The sequence below is a fragment of the Epargyreus clarus genome, unplaced genomic scaffold (assembly GCF_041222505.1).
Source record: "Epargyreus clarus isolate Ecla_fem2 unplaced genomic scaffold, WU_Ecla_fem_2.2 ptg000005l, whole genome shotgun sequence".
NCBI classification, from domain to species: Eukaryota; Metazoa; Arthropoda; class Insecta; order Lepidoptera; family Hesperiidae; genus Epargyreus; species Epargyreus clarus.
In genome coordinates, this window is record NW_027332213.1 from 15,753,408 (window position 1) to 15,777,906 (window position 24,499).

General features: G+C 37.6%; 1 protein-coding gene across 1 annotated transcript in view; it reads left to right on the forward strand.

Annotated features, from left to right (window-relative positions):
* Mekk1 (mitogen-activated protein kinase kinase kinase 4) overlaps positions 1-24,499 on the forward strand; it is a 53,920-nt gene that overhangs the window by 6,811 nt on the left and 22,610 nt on the right. The window contains exons 2-4 of the mRNA XM_073073352.1: positions 19,025-19,162; positions 22,810-22,898; positions 24,159-24,289. Coding sequence (XP_072929453.1) covers positions 19,025-19,162; positions 22,810-22,898; positions 24,159-24,289 — 358 coding nt within the window. The remainder of the gene's footprint in view (positions 1-19,024; positions 19,163-22,809; positions 22,899-24,158; positions 24,290-24,499) is intronic.

Below are 24,499 nucleotides of genomic sequence, written 5' to 3' on the forward strand. Positions count from 1 at the left end.
AGGCAGCATATCGATACCTTAATTCGCAAATCAGCCAACTCCACTTTTTGTCAACATTTATTTATTTATTTGATTTCGTTCAACGCCATTTACTTACTATCAAAATAAATAAAAAAAAAAACATTTTGACAAAAAGTGTAGTTGGCTGATTTGCGAATTAAGGAATGGATATGTAGAAAGCGTTGTTTGTTTTATTGTTTTAATATTCACCCCTATAAATATCACTGGTTTTGGTCTGAGCCAATGAGCGTAGAGCATTGTCCACGTATAACTTAACAAATCATTTACTTATACAGATTTATTCGAATCAAAATGATTATCTATTAGCTGTCTATTCTATTACTTCGTCGATAACAATCGTCAATAGCATCTCTTAACACCTTGCGAGAATCAGAGGTATGTTTAGTGGTGTCAGAACGTCGGAAAATGGTGTTAGTGGGCCCTCTCTGCACGGATTCGCCTGGGTCAGTCATTATTAATTAGCGTCTATCTGCTTCTTATACAATAAATGTTGTATTTAAAGCATTTTTTTTTGTAAAAGTAAGAAAAATTTTAAACATTTTCCTTAAAAACAATCTTGAGTTCTTGTAAAAATATTAACGCATGACAAATTCTACCGATTTGTGTAGTTTACAATACAAACAAAAAATGCAAATCATGTTTGTGCTAAGTATAAAAAATATCTCGGATGAGACGTTACGTTGTATGTTACAAAAAATGCTATTGTGTTGGTAATTAAATGGGAAAATATAATTCGACATCACATAAAAAGTTCTAATTCACAACGTTCACGTGTGTAATCCGCGTAAAACTGCTAGTCCGCTCTGAATATAGAAATAAATCGCGTCGCCATAGCAAATTGTATGACTACACCTGCTCGCAACAACTTCAGAGCGAGAGCAGTTTTCCGAGAACTATACCACGCTCCGATAAGGCAAATCAACACAAGTTTTGAATATTTTGATCTTAGCTTTTGGAACTGCCTAAAAAGTGGAAAAACCAGTATGGTTCGAACGGTGAAGTGATACACCTATGTCTGGTGGGCAGCAGTTCTTGTATTACAGTGGACGAGTGTGGATGTCGCTTAACATTACATAGTTATCGCTGCTTTGCAAGAATAATATTACTACTCAAAATTCATCTTTCTGTTAAAGGTAGAATTTAATCCAAAGTATTTCTTATTTTAATGTGTGTAACTATAATGTGGATACATATATAATTACTTACAACTATATTTGTCGTTATTTTAACGTCGTATATTAAAATTATCTCGAAATATTTCTTTTTTTCATTTTTAACTGGTTCTCCTGGAAAATTGATGTTTTGATGTTTTTGAATTGTGCGATAGCGACATTAGGCGATAATTGTGATCAGGAGTTGCGATGCATCTGTGATCAGCTGCAGGTAGAGCCCTATTTTTTAGAGTTCAAGCAAGATGGGACTTCATACCCACCCGTCTCTCATATGCCGCGTCTGCGTTTGCAATAAGGGGTGGGTAGGGTTTATTCGGGTCTCGAGGTTACCCTCTTTGCCCTGGCAATTTCTCAAGGGGGTGAATACCCGGACTTTTAATATTCTTCCATTATAGTCTCCTATTATTTAAATAATATTATGGAGTATCTATAGAGTTGGTTATACAAGGCCATGGGCAGCAGCAGACCACTTACCGTATGTAAGTAGGTCATCACCATCGCGTTTCTCGGAAAAACCGCCTAATAATTTCGCGATAATCAATTAACATTTTTATGCCAGTTCTTGGAATTGGGTTCTTGACCTCTGAGATAAACGAGACCCGCGCTTATGACTTCAAGCGGCAAATCAAACAAATGTGTTTAGAATTAATTCACAAGTTTTGGAGTACGTCTGACGTATTTTTTTTATCTAAATGTAGGTACAGTAGCTGACTTGAATTCTTCGTGGTTTTGAAGGCCGAATCAATTTGTAGTTTTTCGGTGTCCCAGTATTTCGTAGTACATAACAAAATGAGATACCTACGCAAAAAATATTTTATTTACATATTATTTTATACTTGACACATTTTCGGTGGTGGCCAAAATACACTGTTGAATAACTTTTCCGCGTTATAAACATAACTATTTGTATGATGTCGAAAGTATACCTACAGTCCTACACATATTAGTGATTACTGAAGTTAAAAACGAGTATACAGTTTATCTTATTGTGAGGGCCCATTGATGCTCATGGATGTAATGTAATCAGCCCCAGATAGGTATCCTACTTGAGGACTGCCACAGACACGTTGCTACGCCTGAAGATAAAATGAAACGCCTCTTGCCTCTCCACATACCATTTAAACCAGTACATTGCCGTTATATGGTAGAAACAGGAACCGCGTGTTACAATGCAGTTTTAGTGTTTAGGACCAAAAATCTAGATCATTCTTTGTTATCATCATCTGTCAATCCTAGCCTTGCTGAGATTAGTGGTAGATAACAACCTCAGTGCAAAAATAATTATGGTTTGGTTTTAAATTTTTTGCACAAACCTTTACAGGTAATTGACGGAAAAAAAAACATTATTTAAACAGAACTAAGTGTCCTTGCATCCTTTACACATATATAACTGATTCTCATACATTAACAATGTATGCATTGAATGAGCGGATGGTCGTCATAAAATAAGTTTATCTCAGTATTTACTGTGGACTGATATAGATCTAGTATGATAATGATCAACAATAGGTATGAGCGGCGAGGAGTTCTATTTTGATCAGGATGCCTTAGTAGTCTTCTAATTTGTGTGGTTTGCAAAATCCCGTGTGAGGCAGTGACCTTTTAACGAGTCGGACTGTATAGTTGTATACATACACAAAAATGACAGAATATAGGTAGATTCTGTAGTTTGTGTATGAACAAACAAAGAGGTAAGTTTTAAAGGTGGTAATAACCTTCCTGGTTTGATGTTGGTAGCATCACAGTCACACCTATTTCCCTTATATAGAACAAGGGTAAGACAGTCTGACCGGGGATCGATCCCGGAACCCTTTGTGTGTCAGACCGGTACGGCGACCGTGTTGCCAAACGGATCGAAATACTATTGACATAATAAAATATACTATCACTAGCTGACCCGGCAAACGTTGTGTTGCCATATAAATAAAAAAAATGTTAAGAATGAACAACCCTTATCACTAAGGGGTATGAAAAATAGATAGTAGCCGATTCTCAGACCTACTGAATATGCATATAAAATTTGGTGAAATTCGGTAAAGCCGTTTCGGAGGAGTACAGTAACTAATATTGTGACACAAGAATTTTATATATAAGATTATTATAATTATGTGCATAATATTTACATAAGTAGTTATATCTAATAGGATGCCTATCTAGGTATTAGGTGTGTTATCGTCGTTAATAAGAAGCTTGGATATTAACGATATCACATTTTTATAACGTTACATTAAAGTAATAAGTGACTCATTTGATACTACAGTTTAAAAACAGATGCGGGTAGGTGAAGTGGGGACGACACCTTGGCGGCGCTCGAATTAACAGAGAGCGACATTCTGGTCGGAGACTTCAGCAAGAGCAGTCGAATAACGGAGATACTTGTGTAGTTATAATACTTCTAATCACTAGTGTGAACTTACTTACGTATAATTGTTATATCGTTACTCTGTACCGTTTATGTGACTATATTATTACATGACTTCAAGACCTACAAGATGAGTTTGATTTCATCAGAAGTGTACAAGAACCAGCTCACAATCATGGACGGCGATTCGTAAGTACGAACATACTTGACACAGGAATAAAAACCGTGAGTTAAAACATTATTATGTCATATGTGAATTCATCTTGGTAGAATAAGTAAAAATGGGGGTAGATAAATGTCGTTGATGTAAGGGAAAACTCATTTGAATTAAGAAAATGGATAGATTGAGACTAGTAATTCAATGAAATGTTAATACCCTCTGAAAATGATATACTTAAATTTTGTGAACAAACTTTACTCTTATCAAATTACTTGTTAACATTGTAAACTGAGGTGTTTACTTCAAAATAAGTGCATTTTCTGTGAAGAAGTGTCTAAAAGTAATTTTGCAAGGCAGTTCTTGTGGTAAATCTGTCCATTTGGTTAAATTCTGTGGTGTAAAAAGTAAATCCTAATTGTTCTAAAGTTACACCTACTTTGAAATATATAGAAATACACGTACTTATGAAAATATTTTAAGGATCTTTAATCTTAAATGTCAGGCTTTATAGATATGGGAACCTAATGGTTGTTAATATAGGCTAATGTACGCCAGAAATTGCATACAGGTTAGATTTGAATTTATTTTTGATAACTTTTAATGTTTCAAACGGGGTTTACGTATATGCGTTTGTTTTTATTGTATGGAAGGGACTATGCGGTAGCAACAAACGCAGTTACAGAGTACAGTATACCTACTTGATATAAGTGACACGTTTATTAAGTTGCAAAATTTTGATTATTCATAATTGTACAGAAATGTATAATATCTACGTGGTACATATTTAACTGCCTGCAAAAAAAGTATCACGACCACGGTATTGAGTGGCTGAGTGTACCCAGGAGGGAAATGGTAAATGAGTTTAAGGTTTATTGTTTTTTTTTTTTGGATATTAATTGACTATATTTAAAAATAAACTTGCATTCACATCTACATTGTTCACATTTTCATTTTATAAATCAATGAAAGTTTCCTTTTGATTTCATATACTTGATACGTAATTGTTATGAAAGAAGCATACGTACGTTGCCAAATTTAGATTTCCATCAATTCTAGGCGAATTCACGCAGTACTGTGTACTACTGTGTTTTGACTCCCATAAAGTATAAATGCACATTAGTTAATGATCTATAAGAAAACTGAGAAACTTATGCGCAGCGGTCTTTGGAATATTATATATAAAAATATCTCTCTTATCTCCCATTCTACTTCAGACTGACTCACTTATACATAATAACTAAATTTAAAACAGACATTTAATGTTTTAAATTTAGTATGCAACGTTTCGTTTTGTATTAATATTTCTTTACATCTCGTAATTTTAAATCTTTAAATTTCAATTTGAATTTGACACATTACACGTCCTTTTGGTTTGAAAATTGGGCACTATCAAATACTGGTAAATGAAGTTTGTACCTTAAACGTTGAGACGCTTAGACTATCGATATTATTAATTATGTGAGCCATTTACGAAATGATAAACGGGATCCACTTTGTATGGGATTGAGAATAAATTATTTTAAGTAAAATAATAATAATAATAATAATAATAAATTGATGCTTTTATAACTTGAGCTTAGTTCTATTTACAAGTTACAGCAATTAAGTTATTATACGTATTAAGTGAGAAACGGTCACTGAAGCCTACATAAATTTAGATAGTCTCTTGTATACCATATTTAAAATGAGTCTTGCCTGCGACTTTGTTCATGTGGAGTCAGAATATAATTTGAATTGCATTTTTAAAACGAGTCTTGCCTGCGACTTTGTTCATGTGGATTCAAAATATAATTTGAATTGCATTTTTAAAACGAGTCTTGCCTGCGACTTTGTTCATGTGGATTCAAAATATAATTTGAATTATACAATGCCCTCTGTCAAGATCACGGAGTACGTTAGTAATTTGGAATTGTCCATTACCTGGTCATGTAATGTTTTTTAAAAAAAATGTATACTTTTGACATCGACTTCGTAGTTTTGGTTTTAATGCATTTTCAAATATACAAACCGACAGACAATTTTTCTTTTTCAAATATATTCGATGTAAACACGTGAAGATTTCATTCTTATTATATGTATATCATAGCCAAATGAATAATAATGTAATCAAATAAAAGCATAGGTACATTTCGATGGGATTTTCTTATACAATAATTTACTTTTCATATAAATTTCATACGGTTCACAATTGCGTCATGTCTAGGTTTTCTCTATAGAAACATCGAGCATCTCCTTGAGAGTGTTGGTTGTAAATGATACATATTATATTAATATAATCTATATAGATATTACGCACTAATATAATTTTTATTACAAACTATATAAAAGTCAGGTGAAGCCGAGGCGTTTGAAATATATATAATAAATATGAATTGTTCGGTAATAAGGTGTATCATAAGATAGTTTGACTAACTGTTTGTTTGGCTGGCTGGTATAAAATCATGATCAACTTTAATAGACCTTTTTCAGGTCATAGAAATTTTAGGTTGTGATTGATAAGGAGCCACATGTTATGTAAAACAGTTATAGTTTTAAATCTGACGATCGTGATGAGACAAAATTAGAATCGGACAAGATTATTAAAATCATGTCATGTCATAGGTATTTCAAAATTTTTAAATAAATCTGACCGTTCAAAGTAGGTAAAAATCGAATTCAAATATTCCGTTACATACATACAGGTCAAGTTAATAAAAGCGTGGCAAAAATAAAAGCGTGTTTAAAAAAAATCTTTTATCAGTTGTAGACACAAATAAGTATAGTTAAATAATGGCCGGTTTCTGAAGTCATTTTTCTTGGTAGGTAGTTTACGAGTGTGTATTCAATAACACTATCCGTTTGATAACTACCTACGGAAAAAAAAAAATCCGCTTCCGAGGAACTCAATGTAAGACAAGGTCTGTTTAAACTCCGTTTAGATTAACGGACCATTTTAATGTGTTTATTCTTTCCATAACATTATTTGATTTTTTTTTAAAAACGACGTTTGCGTAAAGTCTAGCAAATCTTCCTTAGTATAATGCATAACTTTTACAGTAAAATAGCCCAAACTATAACTTCCTTATGGGAATCTTAATTTAAAACTTTTGGTGAAATAAAAAAAAAAAAAAAAAAGTTAAGTAGTTAAGCCATACACAATTGACAAGTATGTCGCTGACGTGAACGCATGGGTCCTTTGCTTTGTTAATTAAATTTTGAAATTCATGTAATAGTATGTATTATTATAACTGAATATAAATTCAATTTAATGTAATGAAATTTCTTTCTGACTTTCAAAAGTGGGTTATGTGGCCCTACTTTGAAAGAAATAATTTGAATTTGTGATAAATAACGTAAAAAAATTGGGTTCATACAACTTATACGTGTTATATTGTGTGAAATTCATGGTTAGTTTACCATTATTTAGTCTTTAACTTTGATATCATTCATTTCAAATATTCACGATATATTATTATTTTGATACTGCTTCATCAGTTGATAAAAGACGTACATTGGAAAGGCAACTATTTGTATAAAATAACATTGTAATAATTAAAAGAAGTACTAAGTAGTAATAAAATAATTTTATAATAGTATTTTGAGTCGCACAGATTCATTTAGTGGCCAACTATAGATCTATCTATCTATCAGTATAACAGTTATTGAACAGGTTGTTGAGCATTCCGAAATGGACTAATAAGATAAACGTCGTTATTCTGATGCGTAACTTTATCGAATCAATAGTTGTTGGAGATTTAACTATTGGACTTAGAATCCAGACATAAGTAAAGTGGGCAGCTAGATGTTGTCATTACTGTAGGTGTAGGAAACTTTTTTTAGTTTGATTTTTATTTATCTGTAGTTAAGATGGATTAGTGCAGATGCCTCGAGCAGTGTAATGTTCGCGGGTGTCTCTTGGTGATGCATATGGTTGGGTGTATGTATGTATGTATGTTGGGTGGATGTATTACATTGAGTGAATATTGCATTTTTAGAGTAAATTTGAGTTGAGCACTGGCCGAATGTTATCGTAAACAAGGTATAAAAACTGCGGTGATACATGACTAGAGTGATCCTATATGAACATCACCTAGTTTAAACCGTGTGTTTTATTATTTAACAATGGTCTAATGCATTCGCTTCAATACCTGTCGCGCATATGACATTTATGTAAAGAGTCCTTATGAACTATGCCTGCAACAGAAATCCGTGGTGAACACTGTTGGGGCAGATTTATAACCTAGGTAATACACAACTAGTGTGATTCTATATGAACATCACCTAGTTTAAGCCTTGGTTCGGATCAACAGTTCGGGCTTTTTACATGCGAGTCGGTATTGCAAGAAAATGCGTAGAGTTTAAGCCATGTTTTTGATAAACAGTTCGGGCCTCTTACGTGCGAGTCGGTATTACAAGAAAATGTGTAACTCTTCTGGACTTAGGCATTAAACAACTGGTTTTCTTTTGCAGCTCTTGCATCAGACCATACACGATCGAGGACGAACGTGTGAGCAGGACGGCCGAATGTTATCGTCGTTAATAAGAAGCTTGGATATTAACGATATCACATTTTTATAACGTTACATTAAAGTAATAAGTGACTCATTTGATACTACAGTTTAAAAACAGATGCGGGTAGGTGAAGTGGGGACGACACCTTGGCGGCGCTCGAATTAACAGAGAGCGACATTCTGGTCGGAGACTTCAGCAAGAGCAGTCGAATAACGGAGATACTTGTGTAGTTATAATACTTCTAATCACTAGTGTGAACTTACTTACGTATAATTGTTATATCGTTACTCTGTACCGTTTATGTGACTATATTATTACATGACTTCAAGACCTACAAGATGAGTTTGATTTCAGGTGGGAGAATATAGTTTTAGTATCGATAATGGTTTTATCACGAGTTGTTATTTAGTTAGCATTGTCACGCAAGCAAAAAACCTGTTGTTAGTCAAATCAATTTATTTTGCACATGACTCACTGTATGGTTTGTGAAATTGTATTCATATTTCGCACTCTATTGCAATGTGTTTATAATGAGTCAACACACTTGACTACGTGTGATAGGAGATAGTGGATTGTCATCATAATAGAGTACAAGGTTCATTAGGGTGATCGTTAAAAATTTCTTTTTGAGACACCCTAAAAAATCCTTCCTTTTGATGAAAAATGACGGGAGATTTTTTTTTTTCTTTTAAACAAAAAGTCATTTTGTAAATGATTCAACTGAGGGCGGGAGACACGGAATGATAGTCGGTTGGTACTTGCACAAAAGCGTGTATTCATAAAGACGGCGTAAAGCGGACTGGCGCGGCGAACGGGGGAACGAGCGAACGAAACTCGCGGCGCCGGAGACGTAGGTAAAGGCGCGAGCGAACCGATGCTATATAAGGCGGCGTTACAGTCTCCCCCTTTTGACCTAGTCAGGTGACCTCACGACAGGTCAAACACCAGTAAAACTTACGCGACAGGGTTTTTACGAGGACGACCGCGCGGTCTTTTAGGACATACAGGCTCCGGCTGATCGTCCTGACGAGCGTGGTATCGACGCAGATCCCTGGTGTGGTACTTCCCCAAAATTTCGCCAGGTCTACCACAACGAGACAAGATGTATGTAGTTGGACTAACCTTCTTAGTTATAACATACGGACCATCTTGCCGTGGGGCGAGTTTTGAACTGAACCCCTTACTAGTACTACTTAACATATGACCGCGTAACAAGACTAAGTCACCTGGAACATAACCCTCGGCGTTTTGACGAGTCTTGTCCTTAACGCGTTTCCTCTTATCTTGCTCATTCTCGATGCTTTCCTTAGCATCTGAGAGAATACCGGCTAGCTTGAGCAAATAAGGCGTGATCTGAGGGACATAATTCTCGGTCTCAACTATCGCTCGAAGGTCACTTTGAACAGAGATGGGCGAACGCAATTCCCTGGCAAAAGTAAGAAAGGCAGGAGTCTGCTTTGTTGCTTGGGTCAACGAAGTATTCAAAGCGAACCGGATAAACGGCAAAGCTTCGGCCCACTGTCGGTGCTCCTTCTCAACTAATATGGCGAGTTGGACTTTCAAATCCCTGTTCTTCCGTTCCACGGGATTAGCTTCTGGATGGTACAGAGGTATCAGATTTTGTTTGACTCCCAGAACAAACATAGCGTGCTGCATGACATCGGCTACAAATTGCACACCGTTATCAGAAATCATACGCCTCGGAAGTCCAAACCTCATGAAGACTTCATTGACTAATGTTTTCGCACAGATCATGGCCGTGGCCTCGGTGAGGGCAAAGAGTTCCACCCACTTGCTTGTGGTGTCCTCGACTATCAGGATCCACCTCTCACCTAGAGGTCCTTTGGGTAAAGGCCCAAAGAGATCGACGGCGACAACTTCAAAACGCTGAGCCGGAACTGGTGTTTGGAGCAACCCAGCTGGTTTCACATTACTCGGCTTGTAGCGTTGACATTCTACACAAGTCTTGAGATATTCTGTTACATAACGACGCATCCCGGGAAAATAAAAACGTTCGGCAATGCGGTGAAGAGTTCTCTCTATACCGCCATGACCGGAAGTTGGAGAATCATGACATTCCAACATAACCTGTTTCCTAAGGCTTTCAGGAACGACGAGCTGCGGTTCTTCGGTGTCAGCCTCGATGTACCTGTACAACACTCCTCTAACAAGGTGGTATCCTCTTTCGGTCCACGTTTTAAGAGCTACTTCATCTTTTCCTTCCAGGTCTTTAAGGATCTTCGAAACTTCGGGGTCATCGAGTTGAGATTGACGGACGTTCGTCGCATCCCATCGAGGTACCTCTACGATAACTGTACATACTCCACAGGACTCGCGAGTATCCTCTTCGCAGGGCGGTCGACTCAGCGTATCCGCGATGACGTTGGCCTTTCCCGGTGTGTAATCGACTTGAAGATCGAAAGACTGGAGCTTCATGGCCCATCGTACCAATCTACCGGTTGGTGACTTCAGGGTAAGTAACCACTTGAGCGGTTGATGGTCGCTGGCAACACGAACTGGATGTCCATCAATATATCCTCGGAACTTCTCACAAGCCCATACGACGGCAAGAGCCTCCCGCTCGGTCGTTGAATAATTACGTTCTGCTGGCGTGAGAAGTCGGCTCGCGTACTCAATGGGTTTTTCTTCACGTGATGACTCCCCCTGGAGCAAAGCGGCGCCTAAGGCGTAATTGCTGGCATCAGTGCGGATAACAAACGGCAAACTATAATCCGGTTGGGCGAGTATTGGCGTTGAGGTGAGTAACCTTTTCAGTTCTGTAAACGCATTGACTTGTGCGTCACCCCAGATCCAAGACTGAGCCTTTTTAGTGAGCATCGTAAGAGGCTGTGCGACCTTCGAAAATTCTGGCACGAATTTCCGGAACCAAGAACAGGTCTGCAAGAAGCTCTTGAGATGCTTTACGGATGTAGGTTCTTTCATATCAGCTATGGCCTTGATCTTATCAGGATCAGGTGATACTCCTTGAGGCATTATGATGTGACCAAGATATTTCACACTCTCCCGAGCAAAAACACATTTATCCCGGTTGGCTCGGAGGTTGAAGACTCTAAGACGGTCAAATACAGCACGGAGATCCTCAAGGTGTTTCACGAAGCTGTCAGAAATTATAATAAGGTCATCGATATAACCTAAGACTGTGGTGTTTTTGAGAGAAGAACCCGAACGGAATCGGTCAACGAGGCGTTGAAACGTCGCGGGCGCATTTCGTAAGCCAAAGGGCATACGTTTGAAACGGTGAACCCCAAAAGGTGTGACGAAAGCGGTTTTATCCTGGTCGGCTTCCCGAACACACACCTGCCAGTACCCGGCGCGAAGGTCTATCGTGCTCATGTAACAACTCTTACCGGTGTACTGCAGTAGGTCGTCGATGATCGGCAATGGATAGGAATCACTCTTGGTGACGGCATTAAGCTTTCGATAATCGACGCAGAAACGGTAAGTTCCGTCTTTCTTTGGAACGAGTAATGCTGGCGCAGCCCATGCAGACTCGCATTCTTCAATAATGTCTTGCTGTAACATCTTCTCGAGCTCGGCTTCCATAATAGCCCTCTTAGCTGGAGTGAGGCGATAAGGAGGAACTGCAATGGGAGGATGATCACCCGTTTCTATTCGGTGCTCAGCAAACGGTGTTGGACCTCCCCCTTCCTTAAAAACGTCTTCATACTCCTGAAGTACTTCAGCAAGTGTTGTACGCTCATCTGGTTCCAACATCGTACCCTCGTCTGCCCTCAGAAAATCCGCGGAAGCACACCCCATAAGACTGCGGAAAGACTCGCAGTGCAAGCGGTGAGTAACATGAGGTCGATCAGCCGTGAACCATGTATTACGATGCATGTTAATAGTAATGCGCGCTTTGCGCAAGAAATCGACGCCTAGAAGAGTTTCGTTGTTGACGGCGTGCGGAAAAATAACGAAGGTGGTAGGTATTACTACATCAGTTCGATCGAGCCTTACCTTTACATGTACTAGTTTGACATCCAGTGTTTGAACGACTCCGTCCGCGAGCTTCACTGACATGACACTATCGCGAAAAGGTAAATTTAGCCTTTGGAATAGTGCATAAAGTGAGGCTCCAGCAATGCAACGCTTGGCAGCCGTGTCAACTAAACCCGTACCGGTATTACCACAAATCTCGATATAAAGAATGGGACGGCCCTTACTAGAATCTGAAACACGCGATTCAGTCGGTCGCCCCGTCCGCAAAACGGTTCCGCTCATAGGCAAACATGCATAAGTAGGTACAACATCATTCTTAGATACATTATTATTATTACCGTTGAAAGGTAACTTGTCTTCCAGAGGCAAAAGTTCGCGAGTAGGTATGTTATCACAAATTGAAGACTCAAAATCATTAGCCTTGAACGCTGTCGGCATGCGTTTGAGTTTCGACTCGGGCCGTGAAGACAAGTGTCCTTGAACCTTACACTTTTTCAAATTTCTTTTACACATTTTATCTTTTGTAACATTACGAACATAAACAGAATCATGATTTAAACGGTTACAAACAGAAACATCACTTGAACATTTGCAACCCGGGTTAGAGTTCTGTAAAACATTAATGGACGCGAAAGAGTTACATTTTACGCAGTTAGAACGGATAACACCTATTCGACCGCAACCGTAACATGAAATTTGAGAACCGGACACTTCACTCTTACTTTTAATTTTCGGACACAAATCGCGCGAATGTCCCGATTTACGACAATAAACACAGAAAAGTTTACCTGCACTCGACGAAAGTCTTACTACTTTAGTCGTGTCGTCACTCGTAGAAGTAGCGGTCAGCACCGGCGCGTTTGATGCGTTTCCCGCGCTTCTAACCGACGCGACGGCCGGCGGCGGCGGCACGCTCGCACAAAGGGCGGGCGACGGCGCGGCGGCGGTCAAAGTCGGCGGCGGCGCGCTACAAAGGGCTGGCGGCGGCACGCTTGTACTCAAAGCGGGCGCCGCAAAGCCGCGCGCGGCGAACGAAGGGAGCGTTTTCTTTTGATACACATGAAAACCGCGCAAAGTACCGACAGTACTTGGATACGCTGGCGCTTCATTGATGGTGTCCTCTATGTGTCTGGCTTTACTTATCAAATCTTCGATGCTGTGAACGGATTCTCTACTGACACGTTCACGAATTATGTTGTTGAGTAAACCGTAAATCATATCTAACTGTATTCTTTCTTCGATGGTATAGGGTAGTTTCGCCATCAGAGCACGGAGGCGAGTCACGAAGACCTCTGCACGTTCGGAGCGCTGGTCTGACGCGAAGATGTCCCTAAAAATCTTATGCGGAGGCCTAGGAGCTCCATACATTGAACGTAGGCGCTTGAGTGCGTCGTCCCACGATGCGATCGACGCTTTAACTCCCCTGAACCAAACAGCGGCCTCTCCCTCTAGGAGCATAGGAAGGCCACGTAGTGCATGGTCGTCACTGATGTTAGTGCACTCCTTGTACACACATATAGCGTCGACGAATGCTTCTACGACTTCTGAGTCCTGCTTTGATCCGTTGAAACGAGCGGTACAATTCGCGAAGTTTCCAGTCTGAACCATTGATGACATGCCTGGAGACGTAGGGCTGGTAGAGCTCTGGTTGAGCGTGTGCGAGTTCAGAATAGATTCAATAAGCTCACGATTCGACTGAGCTTGAGCTCTGGCGAACGCTGACAACAACGGCTCCAGCCGATCCTCGTATGACGAGTCCAAGTTCTTGTCAGTGCCCTCTGCACTGTCCAAGGATTGTCTCTTACGACGTGGTCGAGGCATGTTTAAACTTAACACTTAACACAAGTACACGAACACGATAAACTATAGTCACAGACGTGTCAACACAGTTGAACACGATCGTTAACACTAATTAATTTACGAATGTGCGTTCGAAAAATCTTTTAGATGCCACGAGTTGGGACGCCACTGTAAATGATTCAACTGAGGGCGGGAGACACGGAATGATAGTCGGTTGGTACTTGCACAAAAGCGTGTATTCATAAAGACGGCGTAAAGCGGACTGGCGCGGCGAACGGGGGAACGAGCGAACGAAACTCGCGGCGCCGGAGACGTAGGTAAAGGCGCGAGCGAACCGATGCTATATAAGGCGGCGTTACAATTTTAAATTATTAAATTATCTACCGAAAAGTCAACATTCTTTTTGTGCTGCTTAGGTATAATTGGGAATATCTTGATAAATATGAACTTTTAAAAAAAATTATAAGAGACCTTTTTTTAAAGAATTTAATTTCCTACAAAAAAGTCCTTAAAAGTTTTTCTTCAAAAAGTATTTTTTAGGGCGTCTCAAAAAATATAATTTTTAACGACCACCCTAAGGTTCATGTTATGCCTACTTTTTGCATATAAAATGTATCGCACACTGATCGTATTCTGTGACTGTCCAGGCGGGAGATTTTTTTTAAATATAGAAGTAATCGAGTATGACTGTATGTTCATCTGATAGTACTGTTGTAAGTGGCCGTAGATATCTATAATCAATCTATATATATAAAAGCGAAAAGATACTCACGTTCAAAACGTATTAATCAAGGTTTTGCCGAAACTACTGAAGCTACAATCATGAAATTTAGAATATAGCTTTATTTTATAATGTAGATGCGCACTAAGAACGGATTTTTTGATGTTTCACCATTAAGGGGGTTAAATGGGGGTTGAAAGTTAGTATGAAAGTCCGTCAGTTTTAAAGCAAACTGGATGAAAATTGGTATTTAACTTTCTGATTTAAAGTAATAAAAATCTAATCTAAGGGTTTTTCCAAAATCAACCCTAAAGGTGGTTAAATAGGGGATGACAGCTTATTTTAAATTTTGCCATTTTGGAAGCTAGCACTATGAAAGTTACCCAATGCTTTACTGGTTAGATATAATAGAACTTAAGTTCTACCGTTTTTGGAAAATCAACCCCTATGTGGGGTAAATAAGGGTTGTAAGTTTGTATGAAAGTTTCCCAGTTTTGATGTAAACTCTATGAAAATCGGTATTTGGGCTTTTGATAGAAAATTATTAAATACCTATTTCACCATTTTTGGAAAATCAACCCTTAAGTTGGTAAAATAAGGGTTGATAACTTATTTTAAAATTTGCCAATTTGAAAGCCAGCACTATGAAAGTTAGCCATTGGTCTACTGGTTAGATATAGTGGAACTTTCATTCTACTGTTTATGGAAAATCAACCCTTATGTGGGTTAAATAAGGGTTGTACGTTTGTATGAAAATCCCCCAGTTTTGATCTAATCTCTATGAAAATCTGTATTTAGCTTTTTGGTAGAAAATAATTAAACATTTATTTCATTGTTTTTGGAAAATCATCCCTTAAGTTGATAAAATAGGGGTTGACAGCATATTTTAAAATTTGCCAATTTGGTAGCCAGCACTACGAAAATTAGTCATTGTCTTACTGATTAGATATAGTGGAACTTTAATTCTACCGTTTTTGGAAAATCAACCCTTATATGGGTTAAATAAGGGTTGTAAGTTTGTATGAAAGTCCCCCAGCTTTGATGTAAACTGTATGAAAATCGGTATTTAGGTTTTCGATAGAAAATAATTAAACACCTATTTCACCATTTTTGGAAAATCAACCCTTAAGTTGATAAAATAAGGATTGACAGCTTATTATTAAATTTGCCAATTTGAAAGCCAGCACTATGAAAGTTAGCCATTGCCTCACTGGTTAGATATAGTGGAACTTTAATTCTATCGTTTTTGGAAAATCAACCCTTATTTGGGTTAAATAAGGGTTGTAAGTTTGTATGAAAGTCCATCAGTTTTAATGTAAACTGTACGGAAATCGGTATTTGGGTTTTCGATAGATAATAATTAATCACCTATTTCATTGTTTTTGGAAAATCATCCCTTAAGGTCGTTAAATGGGGGTTGGAATTTTATTTCAGACTCTGTTAATGCGGAAGCAAGGACTATAAAAATTTGCATTTGGATTTCCTGTTGGAAATAATAGAACTTTTTTAACGCCATTTATGGAAAACCTACCCTTAAGAGAGTAAAATAGGGGTTGAAAGTTTGGTGGGAAGTACGCAGATTTTGAAACAAAGTCTATGAAAAGTGGTATTCAGCTTTCTGATTGAAAATAATAGAACACCTATTTTACCGTTTTTGGAAAATCAACCCTTAAGTTCGATTAATAGGGAATATAACTATATTTTATAATTAAAATCCGTTAATTTGGAAACAAGGATTGTATAAATAGAATTTAGCTTTCTGGTACAAAATAATAGATCTACTTTAACAACGTTTATGGAAAATCTACCCTTATAGAGATAAAATTAGAGGATAAAATAGGGGTAGAAACTTCATTTAGAAGTTCGCAGATTTTAGAGCAAAGTCTATGTAACTTAGTATTCTGCTTTCTGATTGAAAATAATAGAACACATATTTCACCGTTAACCCTTAAAATTAACCCTTAAGGACGTTTAATACGGGATGGAAATTTATTTTAAAAACCGTTAATTTGGAAGCAAGGACTGTAAAAAATGGCAATTGGCTTTCTGGTTGGGAACGATAGAACTTTTTCAACACCATTTATGGAAAATCTACCCTTAAGAGGGTATAATAGGGGTAGAAACTTCGTTTAGAAGTCCGCAGATTTCGAAGCAAAGTCTATGAAAATTGGTATTTAGCTTTCTGATTGTAAAAAATATATCACTTATTTTTCCATATTTTTTAAATCAAGCCTTAAGGTCGTTAAATAGGGGTTGGAACTTTATTTTATAGTCCGTTAATTTGGAAGCAATCACTATGAAAAGTTATCATTGGACTCAATGAAGCATCTGAGTCACTGTTTTTTTTTAGATCAACCCTTAAGATGGCTATAAAAGGGTGTATGCATTATGCCTTTCTGTTTACACATCTGTTTCAGCATTTTTAGCAACTCAACAATCAACCCCATTAGGGTACTATAAGTAAAGAAAGTTTCTTTAAAGACCGTTATTGTAGTTACTTCCTTGGGCGTGTCTGGAAAAAGAACAGAGTGCAGAGAGGTTTAGTGTAAGGCGAAATTCCAAGGGCCGTCGTAACATATATTTTTAACATGGGAATGTATTGCACGTGTTGAAGTGCAGAACAGCGGTTTTTTAGGGTTCCGTACCTATAGGATAAAAACGGAACCCTATTACTAAGACTTCGCTGTCTGTCCGTCTGTCCGTGTGTCACAGGGCTCTATCTCTGGAACCGTAATAGATAGACAATTGAAATTCTTACAGAGGATGCATAACGGTGGCCGCTATAACAACAAATACTAAAATAAAAAAAGTTGAAAACAAAAAGTGGTCCCCATATAACAAACTGCTATTCGTTATTTTTCCAACTTACTTTTGAACCGTTAGAGGTAGACAGTTCAAATTTTCACAATGTGTATACTTTAATGGCTGCTACAATATTAAATACTATAAAATTTAAAAAAAAAAATTTGGTTGTACGGATCCCTCCAGGTGCGGGTTTGACTTGCACATGGCCAATTATTAGTAACGCGCAGACCCGCGAGCCACAAGGGAAAGTCGCGGGCCACACACCACCACCACCACGTGGGTGTCGAGTTGCCAACCGCTGGCGTTGAATATTAGCTTTCAGAAATTTGCTGATTGATCCATATGTACATAGGAATGTTTTTAAAATTCTACTAAGGAGATAAAAGAAGTGTTATACGGGAATCTTTTAAGGTCGAAGTTTTGAAACGTGAAATTTCATATAACGTCTATTCAGACAAATACACGACAACGTGGACGGGTGCAAATTTCATATAATATGATATATGATATATGATAATGCATAAGTTTATTCAAATTGGCCTACATTTTAGTAGACTGATTAGGTACATTGCAACTACTTTGGACACACTGCGTGCCAACATTTTGTCCTGCCGTGGGGTATGGTTGTGGCTATGCGTTGATTAGTGATGGTGATGTGGTAGACACATAGACCTTGGATTAAGATTTTGGGCTAGAACAGGGCTACAGTATCCCTGCGTGTCGTTCGAGACTAAAGGGGGACTTCTGGAGTTGCGGGCGGCAAGAATGGGAGCTCTAACTGCCCACCCAGAGATCCTGGAAAGAATCACAGTAAGGCCCCATATAACAAGGACGGTTCCTATGGAATAGTGTAAATAATAATTATTGTACCCTATATGAAACTTATATTTTAAAGAAAGTTTCATTACACTCCACTTATTAGAGTTTCAGTGTATGTTTCTGAAGAAAGCTTGACCAATTTAGGTACACAGTGATGAAAAAAAAAGCTTTTATTAATTAAATATTAATGCTAATTTATCGTTAAAATTATTAAAGGTACAAATTTACGATTACAGTTATTTGTATGTCATATCATATGTTTTTACGCGGGCGAAGCCGCGGGTTCTGCTAGTCCCAGATAAAATTAGAGATGAGTTTCTTCCTAAGGTCGATCACAGATTTGTTGATAAGTATGACGACAAAATTTGACCGCCTCTATCTACACTCACAGCCCCTAGGATTCCCTGTATAGTGGGTGCTATGGACATACTCAGAGATAAATACAAAAACACCCAGGCCCAGAAATAGAAACGTAATTTCATCAATTAGATATCTGTCTGATCTTAGATCGAACCCGGGACCCTAAGCGCGTGACTTCTCCGCCACGCGGGTTGTCGAATAAGTAATCTCCACGACCACGTGCTTCATATCAGAATAAAATAGCGCTTAACACTGGTGCTATTAGATAGAAATAGGTGTGGCGGTGGTGCCTTCGGATTCGAACTCGTATATTATAAAAGTTATCTGTAACAATGACATACGTTGGTTTGTAGTGACACCAAAGACGTGGTAATGAGGCACCCACGGCAGTCGTCGCGCTACCTCCTGGCGGAGAGCGGCGACGGCTCCGAGGCGGACCTGCTCGGCACCACGCCGCCACGCGCCAGGATACGGTACAAGGAGAAGCGAAGGTAAATGTGGACAACTCACATGGTTTTCTATTAGTATATCTATTACTATACTAGAGTATTCATAACTCTGTATAGGGTAGTATTAGTGATTGTGGAGAGGAGTTAAATATATCCTAGTGGCTTGATTTTCCTTCTGTGGGAGTCCGGCGTTCGAATCTCACGCACTTCTGATCTTTGGGAGTTATATGCGTATTCAAAATTAATTATCATTTGCCTTAATGGTGAAGGAAGCATCTTGTTGAAATCAACCTGATGTTCCGTAAGAGGTCTTCAGTTGAATGTGATTGTGCGTGTGAAAAGTCTGTAGGTAATTTTTGAGAAAAATCTCTACTTGTTTTTTCAGAGTCTATTTGCTTGAGGTTTGCTGTTGCCTGAGTTTTTTCAAATTTTACAGTCGTAAAACTGTAATTAATGAAATAAGCTTGTAGCATCCGTCAATTTTCCCCTTTTCCGAAATTTAACTAGGGACCTGAAGTTCACTTCATTACTGAGTAGCAATAGCATGACTTTTTAATTAATTACTAACTTCTATTGCGTCTTATCGAAGACTATTAAATAATTAGATAGGACTGCATAGGAAGAACCCACTCACGTAGCCAATTTTGCTGTCTATCAAACTTTGCGTGGTTGTGGGCTGCAAGGGAAGTAATTACTGATGAGGGGAGCCCTATTAGTGTCTTTAACGGTAAATCACAAGTAGATAACAATAATAGTTTGTAATGGGTAGTAGGAAATAGGGTCCCGTTTTTATCCTTTGGATATGGGTTCCCTAAAAGCATCTGGTAAATTAAGGGCACTTGTTTAATACAAATAAAATCGAATTGTTTATGAGGTCTGTAAATTGATTTCTACATATCCTGAAAGTGCTCATAATATGAAGTTTAATAATTTATCAAGTTTATCACATTCATTAAAAATCGTTATTACTTTGACGTTTTATAGAAATTCTACTCTCGTATATTTGAATCTGCAAAACTACAAAAGTGTATAGATTCGAACATAGAAATAACATTGAATTTCTATATATGAGTGTTTTCATTTACTTTTATCCCATTATACTGTTTAATATTAATCACAATATTAATTAACGTTAGACTAAGCCACACTTATAATTATTAATTCGCCACATTTAATAGTATTTGCATGTTGGCATTTTTTTTTATTTATTACTATGCTTACATTACGACTATTTTACAGATAAGTAACGTTTACTCATATGAGTATAATAGTGGAAAACTATCATATTTACACATCTACATAAACATATTTAAAGTAACTGTTACATAATTTATGTATAAACATTATAATTACACTAGTGGTAATATTCCGTGGTTTTGATTACAACTTTCGAATCTGGTGCCCTGCGTTCGAATCCCAGTGGAAATATTTTCTTTTAATTATCTGAAATCCCTTCACTCTTACTCTTTTTCATACTCAGTTTCATTGATGACATAGACACACCAAACAACCATACAAATACCCGGACCTCGAATAGAAATATAAAAACATCCGAGATGTCTGTCTAGCCGAGAATCGAACCCGGATCACCTGTACGATGCAAGCTCCGCCACGGAAGTCAAGAGCAGTGAGATTACTGATTATATTGCGTATGATCTACGTGCATATAGTGTTGATAACAAAATGGGTACACATAGTGAATGTCAATGTCTCAGGTTATGCCCCGGTGGCGAGGATTAAAATTGTTATCGAAAATAAAGGATGAAGGTATTTCCCCGTCAGGACGATTTATGACAATCAATAATTAAATATATTCTGCGGTTGGATATGATTCCCTCCTTTTAAAGGTCTATTCCACTTTGATCACCTGGGTGGTCATTTACCACTCATTAGTGCACTGATCACCTGGAACATGATCACCTGTGTGATCATAGGACATTAAAAACATATATAATGTTTTAACACATCACACAGCAAATCTATTTTTTCAAACTTAAGCGTAAATTATTAAGAATTAATTACTCTAAGGAAATCATTGATAGGAAATCTACACATGAGATTTATTTAAAAGAAATTTTCAAAGTGTAACAATCCGCATTTGACCAGCTCAGTTGATATTGGTCTAGACTCCACTCTTTCTGAGGGGAGACATGTGCTCAGCAGTGGGACAATTACGAGTCGTAAGTTAAGTCCTCTGTTAGCAACCAGTAGATACATAATAAATATGCACAATTATATATATTATGATAATTATCAACAGATACATTATCTTATCGGCGTTACGGATCCGCCGACGAATCTGTTTTGACCGTAATGTCACTCAGTGTACTGTTAAATGATCGTTTAATTAACAAAATTATTGTTTAAATGAAAAACTGAAAAGTAGTTTCTAAAGTTTAAAACAGATTTAAATCTCGCACAAATTCTGATTAACTTTAACAACTTCTTATGAGATGGATGTTTGTGGTTGTGTGTTTTTAGCTACTTATACAATTTCTTGTAGGAACTAAATGAAAAACTATGGGCGTATCAAATCCGTGATAGGAGTACTGTCAATGAGAAACACACGTCATTTTATATCATTTGTAGTGTAATATAATAGAAGTAATAATAGATAGCAGTGTAGAGAGTAATTGTCAATAAAAATCTCTCATCAGATTATATAATTTTCAGTGTTATGTGATTGTTAAATAGCAGTGATACTGTATTAGTTTGAATTTGGATTCTCACGTTGGGAGCGCAGAATTTTAAAACCCAGGTACTTATTACGCGAATATATGTGCGTATTAAAGATTAATAATCATATGCTTAAACGGCGAAGGAAAATAACGTGAGGCAACTTACTTGCCTGAGTATGCTTTAAAAATCTTCTTATTCGTATACGGAGTCTACCACTTCATCAGTGTAGTGGACATATTGATGACGATGAAGATGATTGTTAGATGAACCACCAATGCATCAGTTATATCACTTTATTACCAGTATTACTGTCTTTATACCAAATCCCTGCTTTTATTGAAGCTGGATACAATGTGTGTTATCATAAGTACCTACTCGTACGTACTCGTATGTGACGATCGAACAAGTATCGATAAGTAATTGAACGGGCACTTAACCGCAATTAACGCAATCAGGCGGCTAGATTAAAGCTTGGAGCTTAAAGCTCGGTTTGTTTGCATATCACCATGGTCCAAGGGCATAATGTATTAGATAGTTATTAGTTGGTTAGCACGAGTACCTCCTACATATTGTTATTGATAATTATACTTTTAAACACTTTGTTACAGAGTAGATTTTAATTGGTTGGTATATGTTAACAAATTAGCAAGTTTTGGTGTGCAAAAAGAGGCGCTTATTTAAGGCGTTCCATCTTAGTCCTAAAGGGTAGCAAACAGACTTCGGTTAAGATTATAATCTGATCTTGGGTTGATGTCAAATGCCCTTAGGCGGGAGTGGCCACTTACCAGCAGGTGGGCTGTATGTTCGTTTTCTAATTCTTTATTACATAAAAAATCAATAAATTCCAGTCACAATTTTATTGTAAGTGGAATCATTTTCAGCAAAACAATAAAATCATCACTCACTATCATGTACTTATTGCAGTTCATAGTTTCTTATAAAAATATGAATATTGTGCTATAATATTTTTATTAATACGGTAAATTATAAAATCTTTTCTCTCTTTGCAGAAGTCTCCTAGATTCCAGCGGCGTTGCGCGGCCAGTTGTCAACGATAGCAAAAAACAAAGCAGCGAACCAGCCCAGCCAATCCCACCGGGTGAGAATATATTTCTGTTCAGTACTTTTACACTATAAAGTCACTAATGAACCCTAGTGAGACATTCTGCTATTATTTTTTAAATAATAAAATCTCTGATAATCTGGGTAACCGATCTTCCAATAGTAGTAGCAAGCTTCTTATTTTTCTTGAACTTAATTAATTATCTTTAACGAAGAAAGATTATATTGTGAGGCAACCTCTATACCTCCGAGTTATAAAGAAAATCAAACATATCTGTAGCCTATCAATCGACACTTAGCCAAAACTCTCCGAGAGGAGGCCTGTGTCCACAGAAATAGCTGAAGGTAACGTAAGACTTTATAAATGAGGAAAGGAAAATACAGTATCAACATAGTTTGTCCTAAAAGACCCAGTGATGAACTTCTTAATGTGACAATATATTTCTACTTGTTACATACCAAATTATCGAAATAGGTTGGTTAATCCATGCCCAATGACAAAAAAGCCTGAAGTTTATCTTATTGACATTTGTCTAATGTTAGTGATAATTTCATACACACGTCATGATAACGAACTAAAATACGTCAGTGTTCATGTGTCCTTTATTTTGTTTATACTGTTAGTTGTGGTGTATTGTGTCTAGTAAAGTGTTTATGGTGCTATAGAATAAATGATATGCCAGTTAGGTAAAAATAACATTAAAAAGGTAGAATTAGCATGGTTCGACTGGGTATGTACCACCGCTGTAGATATTTATACCCTGAAGGACGAAGAAAGGTTGTGATTAAGTGTTTATGGTGCTGTAGAACAAATCATATGCCAGTTAGGTAAACGTAACATTTACAAGGTAGAATTAGTGTGGTTCGACTGGGTATGTACCACCGTGATAGACATTTAGGTATACTGTGAAGGCTGAAGCAAGGTGGAAGGTTGTGATGCCGCCTGACGTATATTTGAAGCGACCGTATTATTACTCAAGTGTTCTTTTATATAATATAAGAGTAGCAGACGGACATGCGGTCCATCTGATGGTAATTGGCTACTGCTGCCTATGTACATCAGTAATCAATCCCAGATAGGATGAGATATCCCTACCCAAGGTCGGTAAGCTGGGAAAGTATGTCTCCTTTACCACACCCTTCAAACCAGAACACAGCAGCGCTTAAGACTGCTGTTATTCGACCAAAATAGATGTGGCGGTGGTGCCGCTGGAGTCGGACCACTGAGGGCTCTACCAACTTCAGTGTGAGAGTTGTGTGTTGATTAAGATTTTTTGTTTTTCATGGTTACTTCCAGAGAGGTTAAAACGAGCCAGTCTGAAGTTAAGACGGTCTAAGGAGCGCGACTGGAAGCAAGAGATGGGTCAACGGGACAACAAGGCGGACTCGCTGCCCTCGCCGGCGCCGACCACCGCCATCCCTACTCTGGTATGAGATGACAACAGGCCTGTATCAGCTGATGGCTTGGTCATAAAGCTTACTAATGCGAAATTTTGTGGAGTGTACTAACCTTATATTGTTTATGGAGATTATCCTAACAAAGAGGCTTTTGCAAAGGCTAACTTTATTTACAAAAAGTTTTTAATTAAAGGCCATAGGATAAAGGCTATGGAACCCTATATATCTCGAAATTATATC